At 39.0% G+C, this 11,867-nt stretch overlaps 2 protein-coding genes across 4 annotated transcripts in view; both read right to left on the reverse strand.

Annotated features, from left to right (window-relative positions):
* The window catches only part of sptb (spectrin, beta, erythrocytic), a 43,701-nt gene extending 40,183 nt beyond the window's left edge, over positions 1 to 3,518 (reverse strand). For both annotated transcript variants that reach the window (XM_015016422.1, XM_015016413.1), the window contains exon 1: positions 3,178 to 3,518. The gene's annotated coding sequence lies outside the window, so the exon portion shown is untranslated. The remainder of the gene's footprint in view (positions 1 to 3,177) is intronic.
* Positions 3,519 to 4,147: 629 nt separating this feature from the next.
* The window catches only part of stard9 (StAR-related lipid transfer (START) domain containing 9), a 43,950-nt gene continuing 36,230 nt past the window's right edge, over positions 4,148 to 11,867 (reverse strand). For both annotated transcript variants that reach the window (XM_015016439.1, XM_015016431.1), the window contains exons 23-32: positions 11,366 to 11,530; positions 10,844 to 11,027; positions 10,373 to 10,519; positions 10,136 to 10,235; positions 9,747 to 9,913; positions 8,808 to 8,872; positions 8,482 to 8,684; positions 7,583 to 7,662; positions 7,059 to 7,217; positions 4,148 to 5,777 (exon numbers count right to left, since the gene is read on the reverse strand). In XM_015016439.1, coding sequence (XP_014871925.1) covers positions 5,676 to 5,777; positions 7,059 to 7,217; positions 7,583 to 7,662; positions 8,482 to 8,684; positions 8,808 to 8,872; positions 9,747 to 9,913; positions 10,136 to 10,235; positions 10,373 to 10,519; positions 10,844 to 11,027; positions 11,366 to 11,530 — 1,372 coding nt within the window. In that variant the 3' untranslated portion in view covers positions 4,148 to 5,675. The remainder of the gene's footprint in view (positions 5,778 to 7,058; positions 7,218 to 7,582; positions 7,663 to 8,481; positions 8,685 to 8,807; positions 8,873 to 9,746; positions 9,914 to 10,135; positions 10,236 to 10,372; positions 10,520 to 10,843; positions 11,028 to 11,365; positions 11,531 to 11,867) is intronic.

Below are 11,867 nucleotides of genomic sequence, written 5' to 3' on the forward strand. Positions count from 1 at the left end.
ATCACCACACGCTCAGCACTGCCGGGTTTAAGTCTGTCGCAATAAGCAATAAATCAATCGATAGCGTGATAAATTAAAATGAGATCGATAATTTCTTCTCTGATGATTGATTTTTTTTTTCTTTCTTTTTTTTTTTGAAGGGCAATTTTGTTTACAGAAACATCATAATCAAATTTTATTCATGGTTTGCAAGTGGTTTTTATTTCCATTTTGTTGCGTGTGGTTGTCATGGTTAAAGGAAAGTGTAAAGAACACTTCCTGTTCTAGTATTAAGTCTTCATTGCTAAATTAAAGTTTATCGGTCTTTGAGAGTGGTGAATGCATTATCACAGCATTATCAATATTTGAAAATGTCCTCAAAGTAACAACAATTATCGTTTGTCACAATAATTATTGGGTCCAGGAAAATTTGTTATTGTGACAGATCAAGTTGGGTTATTTTTTATAAAAAAAAAAAAAAACAAACACTGGATTCAAACTATTAGGTGAGTAGTTATATTAAAAATATAACTGATATTAAAAATGTCAAATAAAGAGTGCTAAATAGGTTGCACAAAAACAAAGTTGCACTTGCAATTAGAGGGAAAGTGTTGGGTGATGTACAAAGAGGTGCAAAAGTGGAATGGACCTTCCTATTTTAATGAGAATGTTTTGTGTTTCTTCTCTTCTTTATGGAAAGCAGAGAGACTATAAAAGAATGAAGCTTAAAGTCACGCAGATATAACTAATAAAAATAATAATATCAATGTATTTCATTTTAAATAGTATCTAAAAGTGTTACAACACAACAGTAAAAACATATAATAAAAATCAGTGCTTGCAAAATCATGTTTGGATTAGAACAAGACAGGGTTTAAATAAACAGGGCACCCATCTGCAATGTATATTTGCACATTTAAAGCAAAGACGAATGCAGCAGGTCAGTAAAACTGCTTTTGCAATGAAAGAATGATGATGTGTTGCGAGTTTTATATCACAAAAGCAAATCTCGCTTGCATCTTAGTGAATAAATTCATTTCATGGTTATTTTTTGCATAAATGTGACGCAGTTGGCACAGAAAACTTTTTTTTTTCCTTTTCTGAAGCTATTATTAGCCTTCACCAATAAAAGTAATGAAACAGAAATGTGCAGATGCCTGGTTTTAAAGCTGCACAGTGTTTGAGTCAGAGCCTCTGGATAATTTCTCATAAGTTAGAAAGTGTCAAGAGAGGCAATGCAAAATAAAAAAAAAAAAGGCCAAGTGGAAATCCTGTAGATGCCCAAGAGCTGCCTGACCTCGGAGTGCTCTTTATGCATTTTACTGGAGCATCGCAATAAGAGGACACGTTTGGACTTTTTATGGAAACCAACATAAAATAATCATTAAGCACAAAAACAACGTGCCGTAAAAGTTTGGTTTCCATACTTGGGTCTCACTGGAATTTACTGTAACTTCGTCTATTTCTGTCCGTTTTAAAAATAGTGTTGATGCAAACAGCAGAGCACCTGATCTGAACCTAAGTTTAAAAAAAAAAAAAAAAAGCCCACTCTTGCAGCTGTATACAGATGCCCAAACTGCACACTGAGCAGAAAACATATTAGATTGCTGTGGGGGTGGGGGTGGGGGTGGAGGAGAAAAAAAACAGCACATTGTGGCGAGCAGCACAAAGTGGAACCAAGATTAAGTAACAGAGCGATGTTACAGGTGTGGCCAAAGATGAGTGACCCGCAGTGTGGGCATGTGTCTGAGAAACTGAAGCGTGGGTTCGCGCGCTGATGAGATTGAGGCCTGTGGCCAGGCTGAGAGTGGATCTAAAACACAAAGCTGAGCCGTGTTCCTTCACGGAGGAAGCTCGTAAACTGGAATATCTAGAGGCTATTAGGACGAATCCTAGCTGCACACAGATTATGTACATCAGCTGTTGAAGAGATCTTTAGCTGTGGTCGGTATTGCTTTGACTGTGGCGAGAGAGAGCGCTCAGTCCTGGGAGAAGGGTAAAAGGAATCAATGGTAAATAATTTCTGGAGAGTGTTTACACTAAAGGCTCTGCTGGTCCAGACAGAGCAACACGCTCGCACATGTCCTTTTAGGGAAATAAGAAGAAACTCTTCAATTAAAGCAGGGAACATGATTTTTTTTTTCTGTTTAATATAATAAAGTGCTTTCTATAAAGAGCGACAAATACATAAGATTTATTTAGCAGGAAGAATTGAAAAGTAAAGTGAAAAAGTACAGTTTTACAGCTTGTGTAAGCAATAGTAGAATGCCAGCACGGTTGTTCTTATCTTGGGTTTTTCAGGCAAAATATACGAGTTATTCATAAAAATGGATAAAATTGAAGAATAATCTTGTGTGAAGTTATTATTATAGGCTTTGAACGTACATAAAACGCATGAAAAAGAAAGGTGGAATGAGAATGAAGAATAAGGAAAACTAAGACCACGAAACAAACTTTGTCATAACTACTGACCTAAAGTGATCATTTGTGATCTCTTTCCCCTTTGTAGTCATTTACACTCGCTTGAATTTCCATTGGATTCGTTTTTGTTGATTTGTCTGCTAGTACAGACAACCTGACCTGGGTTTGCCCTCTTACCCCAACCCTACCATTATATCTACTTCTTGAATATATTAATATAGTAGAAATATAGTTTAGGATATTTAAACTATATATTTTTAGATAACTGAATACAAGTGCCTTCAAAATGCATTCAGAGACTACAATTAAATATTACGTGACTTGTTTTTGCTTTTGAATATCTGGTATCCAGTGTATGTTTTTTAAGGTAATTTATAAAACTAGATTTGTAAACTTGCCATTAATTCTTCAATAGTTAATGACGTTTTGAAAAGCCGCACCAAGTTTTGCGCAGTTTTATCACCGCACTCTGCTGCGGCCTTTTGCAGCACCAGATAAACAACTGAATAGTTGGCAAAGTTGTTTACTGAAGGGAGGAAAACGAGTTTCAAACCAAAACTAAAATAAATAGAAATACCTCTTATATTTACTTCTTTAAAAAAAATAACCCGGGCACCTCTATATATACATAGCCAACCAACAGGTGGTTCAAGTAAACTTACCTGACAACTACAGCAGTGCTAACTATTCAGTAAGCGGTAGTTTAATTATGTTTATGTCAAAAGTCACTAATTTAAATAAACAAGCGCGAGTTGGCTCGGCTTTATATTTACTTACTTAATTGTAGTAGTTTTAGTCCTCTCTGAGCGTGTTTCTTCAGTTTTCTTCCTGCCAACAAACCAATTATAATCCCATTGAAGCGGCGGGCTGCAGGTCAGCGCGCGCGGACATGTCCAGTGCGCGAGGAAGAGGAAGAGGAGGAGGAAGAGGACTCGGTCCTGCACGGGGGACAAGGGAGAGGGGCTGAAGGCACGGCGCGCTCCGCGGTCATTCCGAAAGCCAGCGACTGACCCACCCTGCCGGGTTAAAAATAAAGTTGGCGCATCCAGTACATGATCTGTGCGCGCGGGGGACGGACATTCCTGACAAGAGCTGGTGACTCTAAATGGCAGAGGTACTTCTGATCTCCTCAGTAACCCACCCAACCCTCCCACCACCACCCAGCCCAGCTCGGGCTCTAATCGCGCTCACACAACACCCACCCACCCTGAGAGACCCTCAGAGAAATGTCACCTCCACAGCTGCCCCTGCATTCCACGTGGAGCAGCCAGGACAACAGGAGGCCGCTTCGTTATCGTGGCCCAGAATGGAGGCTTGTACAGGCAGTAAAGCTGCTGCAGGTGCATTAATCCATGAGTAAACAACAATCAGTGAGTAATACAGTCAGATGTTTACACTTTGTATTTAGTTTGAATGCAATGATGAAACTGCATTAAGTGAATTTTGAACTGTATGCACATGTTTTAACTGCCTATTTATTTATTATGAACACAGATTTAAATGTTTTTTTGGAGTGGGGAAAAAAAGGCTATCATTAGCCAATTGGAAAACTCTGACCCCACTTAAACTGAATTTGTGGATTACATTAAATAATCGAGACAATGGGAGGAAATCAACCAATTTATGAGCTCCATCTGATTCTCCAGAGAAAAGTAGTCAAATATTCAAGCCAGAAGCTTGTTGTCTACAAAAAAATGGCAAGACTGAGGCGCAATGAGCTAAAACATTATACAGTTTGACACAAAACTTACCTCGGTTGCAAATATTTATTGTTTGAATACAAAAACTGTCAAAAATAAAAGGTAACAATAGATAATTAGTGACCAAAAGCATCACATAGATTGCAAAAGAAACAACTGTACAACAGATAACCTAAATATAAATACGTTTTCACAAAACGAATGACGCTGGGAAATATTTACTCATAAAAATATATTTCAGAACAAAAATCTGAGTTCCTTCACATCACTCGTCACTCTTTGGTTGCTGTGAGACTGTGAGCCAGGAAAGCTTCCTGAACCTCCATTTAAATATTGCGGCTTTGCATGTGGATACGGCTGACCCGGACAGCACTGGTCTCTGATCAGCCTGAAGAAAACAGTGTCACCTTTTCATCAGGAATGTTAATCAACGTGTAACAAGTTCTCTGCATGCAGCTGTAAAACACAGCATTGTGCTACGCTCATTAAAAGAAGCAATACAACTATAAAACACATTTTTTTAAAAACGCAGACTTTGAGAATAACGAGCGAGGAAAAAGTCATAAAATTAACTCCCTTCTTGAAGAGGCGATACAGTAAAATGAGAGAGCACCATGTCGACGTATTACAAACCTCTACAGCTGGTTTCAAGCGCATGAGTTTTTCAGTTTAGTTGTTCATCTTCTTGCAGTGGCCCTCACATTTATTACATCCAAATCAGTTTCCGACATTTTCTTTGTAGTTTCCCCACAGAGAGCTGGTTAACGTTCTCAGTGCTCTTACAGATAAACACATTACATTTGAAAGCTCCTGAGTGGCAATAATTTCCTTTCATTCCTCCAGGAGGTGTTTGCCTGTTAACTGTGCAGCGCCGCTAACCCAACACCAAGCATGTATGTTGCCTTCCAATTGTTGCAAGCAAAAGCATTTCAAATCAATTCTTAACTAAAATGAAGGGCACTTATGTAAAACATATGCGTTGCTTGGAGAAATAGAAATTTCATGTTTGAGGAGAAGTTTTCCTTTGGTTATTTCTTATCCTAACAGGCACATGTGGAAGTATTAGCACGTATGTGCAGAGGTACAGAAACAAAATCTGCCTTGTCTATCGACCGATTATCGAAAATTATTAAATAAAACACAAAGATTGCATGTGATGCCCAGTGCATATCAAATTAATGTGAATAAAAGTAACTAAAATCTTTCATTTTGGTCTACGATATTGTTAAAGCTGTAGCTGTTTCTAAGTGATTGTAATTTTAATCCCTGTGAGAAATGTAGACGTGAATGAAACATTAAAACAGCATAAGCTTATTAAGCATTTGATGCATCTTTGGTGGAACAGATTGTTAAAAGCATTCATGTACAAATATAAAAAATATCAATATTTTATAAAAAAAAAAAAAAAAAATAATATTTTTATACAAAAACAAAGCTGCTACAACTTTTTGTCAGGAACATGACAGATCCTTTTGAAATAAAGAAGTCAAGTAAATAAGATCCAGGTGCAAATTCACATGTAGAAGAACTCCATGCTGGTGACGGTCTAGTCAAAGTGCTCAAGGCTGGCGGGTTTTATGGCGCGAGGAAAACATCGAGATCGGCGATAACAGCTGCCTGTCTCCTGGCAACCGTGTTCAAGAGTCGCTGAGGAAAAGATGGCGTTCCGAGGTCGACCTGAAAAGGAAGCAAAAGACACAATGTTAATGTCTACATTCATATATATAATACCATATATAAATGGACAAGAACGTTTCTGAAAAGTCTTTTTCTTGTTGTTGTTTTTAGACATAGCATTGACACATCAACTTCATTGTGCCTGAATCAGCTGCTACAGCTTTAAATATTTGGCAACAATTACACAAAGCTAATCCATGAGCTTCTGCTCAATGAAACTAATTTCATTAATAGTGAGAGTCCTGCCAGTAGCGAACTATAAACTCATAGTGCAGTAGATCAGCACGGGAAGTCAATACCACGTGTTGAGTCTCCGCCTACAAAACCCAAGCAGGGAATTCTCATTTCCTGGATTTTTACTGCATTCATACAATATTAAGTGGCAAGTACTTTATAGATAATCTGTGACAGATCATGGACTACAATGCAGACGATGTATTGTCTGAGCTATGGATGTCTGCTGCTCCTCCAGAGTCATCAGGGGCCTCGTTGTTTTTTCACTAACGTTCTCCAACTATCACTAAATAACTGACAAGATTACACAAATCTGGACTCAGTGTTGTGATCATGTAATTGACCTGGAATTAGCTGCACTGCAATTTACACGAGGTAAAATTTGGAAACCATATATCCTTTTTCTTCCAGGTTATCTACAGGATTCAGCAAGTCAAATTTAAGACTTTTTAAGACCTTATTAATGCCAGCTTAAATGCAATTTAAGACAGAAAAAAATGTAAGTATAAAGAGTGGTAGAGGGATCCTGTGGTGCTACAATCAGTCATCGCAAAAACCCAAGTAGCGCCAAGCTACGAAAACAAAAACAGTTTGCACTTACTCGTGATAGATGCAGAAAAGCTAAGTAGCTAGCTAGCTAGTAAGAGTATTTTAGCAGCTAGTTAGCAGTAGCCTCATCCGCCTCGAGTCACAGAACGGAACAAAGATTTTTGAGCCAGATCAAACTTTTGGGGGGGAAAAACTGCATACATAAATAGTTCTGCCACAACAAAATGTATGACTGGTGATTAATGTATTTCATGCAAATTTGCTTCTTTTTTTTTATTATTAAAGAAATTTAAGACATTTTCAGGCCTTAATTTCAGATAAAATCAACTGAAGACTTTAAGGCTACACAGACACCCTGTCACATTGCAATTATGCACTACCTTGTGCTGGTCTCTTACATTAAATCCTAACAATGGATTTTGCAATTGTTACATGACAAGACGTCAAACGTTTATGGGGTATGAATACTTCTGCAGGGAACTATGCATCATATCTGACCTGCAGCAAGTAAACGACTCTGGTCAGCTCCTGTCCCCCACGTACGACTGGCTGCAGGATCCAGCAGCTGGGCAGCATCTCCGCCCGGATAGCATCAACGCTCGGCCGGGGGAGAGACTCCTCGAACACAGACTGCACAGCCAGCACACGCAGGCCACCCTGAGCCAGAGAGAGAAGACCATCAATAAAACAGCCGGTAAAGCCTTTTGATCAGCTAAGAGGCAACTCGACTCTGACAACGATAACAAATAGCTGACAAACACTGCCTCTGGGTCAGTGTCGTTCATGCTTTCTGTTCAGTGAGCGTGAGGCGTCGATAAAGTGTGTGTTGTACATTTAGTGCAAGGGGAAAATTCCACCGGCTGCCGCTGAGCTGCTGCTCGCACGGTATCTAACCTGAGCAAATGGAATTTTCTCCTTACATTAAGGTGTGCAGTCGCCGCCGCCGCTCGCCTGACCTGAACACAAGGGGAGACCGGCTGCAATCATCTGGGCTGCCCGGTTGATTTTGCGGCCGGGCTTACCTGCTTAGCCTGAGTGCTGATGCAGCAGAAGTCCCGCGGCTGGCTGAGGTGGCAGGCAGACGGGTCTGTTAGGATGTAAACTGTGCAAAAAACAAAGATATACCGAAGTCATAGTGAACAGTTAGTACGGTGTTTTAAAGCTAATTTCTGTAACAAAATAAAAAAAATACATTTAGAGGCCCTTTAAATAGCATTCAACCACAAACGTTTCATTGTCAAGTTAACATTTTATTTGACGGGGTCTGCATAAGACTGACATCACACTGTCATAAACATGACATAACACCTGTTATGAACACAAAGGAGCCTTCATTAATGTTTTGGCTGTTGCCATGAAGTGTCATTCGGTAAATAATGACACTATTAATGAAAAGTTGCATCAAAGGGCATTAACAGCCTGTTAAAATTGTCAACTGTGCATTAAGAGTCATTATTTCCACTTTATGACAACAGTCGTAAACATTCATGAAAACTCCCTCATCATGACAGATGTTATGTCACGTTTATGACAGTATCGTGTCAGTCGCATGCACATCCCATCAAATAAAGTGTTACTGTTTAGAGTATTTTATTGCTATTCTACAAAAGTTGACAAAAAGCTTTGAGTAATTGCAGGGGAAGGAATAAATAACAGACTTTCAACATTTTACACAAAAGTGACATCCATTTTTAGTCAGCCGCAATGAGACAATAACTTGTAAGAGCTGTAAGAGTGAATGTGGTTGTACGATTCAACAACACATGGAGAAAGGAAGCAGTCATAGGAGAGAAGAGTTTGCAAGAACAAAATATACTCATATAAATATTACTCATATAAAAATACACACCTTAAATTTCATGTTTAAATGTACACACCTATAAGAGGTTGTAGGGTAGAGTGGAGAATGTTATTGGCTCACCCAGCTGAGTGCTGTCATCTAGTGGTCGTGTCCACACAGAGCGAACTGACTGGTTATACATGTGGCTCTTGGACATCTGGCTGATTACGTTCCACAAACTGTCCGGGGGTCTTTCCACCTCCCCGACCCCAAGAAAACCATGGACAGAGGGACTGGAGGAAGATTTGTGGTACGCCTGAATTCCTCGTTCTTCCCCTTGGTGACTGAACAAATTAAGATGTTTCAGTAAGATGCACACGTACATTAGTTAGTTTATTTTAGGTTTGTGAGGAAAGTGTTTTTACAAGCTGAGAGTATTTCAAAATGTTAAGCCAGAGGAAGCTCACCTCCACCCAGCAGAGGCTTTGCCCCTCAACAAGTTACCCGAATCCCCAAAAGAAGCCAGTCGGACCTGGTGAGAAAGAATCTCTCGCTGAAACTCTGAACAAATACCTGAAATACCACGTCACAAAAGTCTCAATTCTTTATGTATTAGTAGAAAAATAGCAAACAAATGCAGTGATTTCTTAGGAAAAAAATAAGTGTTAGTACAACTCTTATTTTATACAACCACCTTTATTTTTTAACACAGAATTATCTTGGCAATTATTTTTTTTTACATAACAGCTAATAAACAGGCTGAGGAGCATCATCAGGATGTGATGATCATCAGAAACGTTCAACATTGCATATCCGTGTGACCCAAAATTCAGACGGTACATATTTTATATTCTATTAGGTTTTAAATCCAAAACTCACTGATTAGAGCACAGTTCTAACACATGACACATTCTGTGCAATTATTTAAAAAAAATAACTTTAATGTTTGTTATTTTCTATTCTCATGCATACTGAAGTTGACTTAACCCACAGAATCCAACATTTCGATTCAGTCCTGAAAAGACATTTTTCACTGATTTCCCAAGGTTCCCATACAGTTTTCCTTATAAAATTCCAGATCTTTCCATGATCGAATTTTTAGATTTTATTTTTCATGGTTTTATCTTTTAAAGACTTTAGTAATTTCATTTGAAAGTGTTCATTTTGAACCTGCATGAATAGCAGTCAAGCTAATCTAAATCAACTCTTTTTTTAAATCTCCGATTCTGAATGGAAAATTATTAAGTGCAGAATCGTTAAACAGTTTTTGAACTTTGCTAGTTGTATTTCGAGAGATATCTCAAAGCTACACTGTCCAGTATTATAGAAAACTTGTCAAATACATAATTACAAAGCGAACCTTTAATAGAAGCACTGAGGAAAAATAAAAATTCTGTCAACTTTACCTCAGCCAGAGCCCGACAGACGAGGGTGGAAGTGATGTCTTGATATGCTGTAGATATGGAGGAGACTGAGCCAAAGGAAGCAGTGCGCTGACGTGCAACAACAGGGGGCGACGGAGAGGAAGTCATCAATGGATCAAAGCTGCTAACAGGAACCTCAAGCCGAACGTCTGATAAAACACATTTTATCAGAAATGCAGCAGGCACGGAAATAAAGACACGTCACCAGTTTCAGACTTGACTACAAACTTAAATCTACTGTAAATACTGCTGCATAAAGCAATCTTTCTACCAAAAGGTTTCTCTTTAAAGGTAAACAGTAAAATAGATGTAATTTTTGTAAAACTACAAAATGTCTATTTGAGGATTAGAAATGAGTCTTGCGCAGTTACCCTGAGCTGACAGCCATGTTTGTTTTGTTTTCACACTCTGGAAACCGCAGACGGGAGGCCGTGTCCTTAGCTTCAACCCCTCGCCCTGGACCCCAAAACTCTAACAACAGACATCAATAACGCAGTAAGTGCCAGAGTTACATCTTACAGTGGAAAAATACTCCAACCACTCAGATTGAGAATTTTAAGAGTAAAGCAGCGTTTTTAATTCCAAATCATCTGTAAAAGTGTGCAAACCTGTTGATTTAATGCTGCTCGGCTACACAGCTGTGGCTGAGTAGTGTTGCCACTGTTGTATCCAGATGTTGGTCCAGAGGAAAGACTCAGACTGGATCCCGTGCACAAAGTGCTGTTGCTGATTATGGTCCGATGCTTCAGGTCGTCCTGAGAAAATCATGTCAGCAGGAGTCAGATTCACTGTGTTTGTGTATCAAAACACTAATATAAATTCATCTTTTCAAACTTTTACAAACTGCTTCAATTTCGGTCTCTTAAAAAATCAAAATTTAATGGCTAGTAGCTACAAACATTTCATTTGGAAGTGAAATTAACAGGTCCAACATTTACTAGGAACGCGTTATTATCTACAGTGAAGTATCTTACAGATTATGAAGCTCACTAGAGGGGATCTTTAGCTACTCCACAATGTCATTTTACACTTGGAGGAAGTTAATTATGGTTCTGCCAATTATAGACGGGACAACTGACCTTTATTCCCTGAGACAGAGTCTGCTGCTGTATCCTCTGTTTCTCCAGCTCAGTCCGCTCTCTCAGCCGTTCTCGAGCCTTAGCGATCTCCGTCTTGGCTTCTTCCCGGGCTCGGCTGTAGTCTCGCAGCAGCTGCTCAATGTCTGGTGGGCGCTGTCTTGCTTCTCTTGGAGGTTCTGGTAAACTGTGGTACAGATGATTTTTTTTAATACCAAATAAAGTAAAACTTCCACACCAGTTAAATTAGCAACATGTACAGCAGAGTGCATGTGTTGTTTTAAAATAAGAACCACAGACTACGAAGCGATCTGGTTACATCAGATCTTGATAACTTCATCAGAACTTTTTTCTCATTAAAACAGCGTTTTTACAACTTTCTTCTGGTAATACTGCATCTATATCCTGCTAATATTTTGACATAACTTTAAAAAAAAAAACAATAATTGGTCTGGGCCTAATGCTCCACTGTACAGATGAAAGTTATTCCATAAGTTGCTAATATCCAGTGACATTCAGTCTCACCCAGTGACTTCTTGTCGTCGATGGCATTCTTTGCGGCGGTTGGGTGTGGGATCAGCTTCCTGTGGCGGCGGGGGATGTTTGCCGGGGCTCAGACTGCGAGCTCTTCTGTAAGTCTGGAGGCGCTCCTCCCTCTCCCGCCTTAAAGCCTCGATGCTCCGGCGGTGCCTGAGAGGATCACGAAATTAAATAGCTGTAACACCTTTGAGGATAAAGAATATGTCTGAGCTGAATTTGCAGCACTGAATTTACACTGTGACCTAAATGTGTGGGTGAATTTATTAAAATGACATTCATGGTCTAGTCAAGTTCCTACTAAGACTTTTTTTTTTTCCTGGTAGATCAGGAATCTGAAAGCAGGAAAAAAAAACATATATTCTGTGAGTCTTTTGCACAGCACATAGACTTAATTACCAGAAGAGCTAAGAGGTGTTTTAGTCTATGCTGAATTGCAAATGTATAGCATATTACTGCAGAAATCTAATTAAGAGTTCATGTGTCAGAC

Source organism: Poecilia latipinna, unplaced genomic scaffold (assembly GCF_001443285.1).
Source record: "Poecilia latipinna isolate Pla-1442-1.1 unplaced genomic scaffold, P_latipinna-1.0 Scaffold73, whole genome shotgun sequence".
Classification (NCBI taxonomy): Eukaryota; Metazoa; Chordata; class Actinopteri; order Cyprinodontiformes; family Poeciliidae; genus Poecilia; species Poecilia latipinna.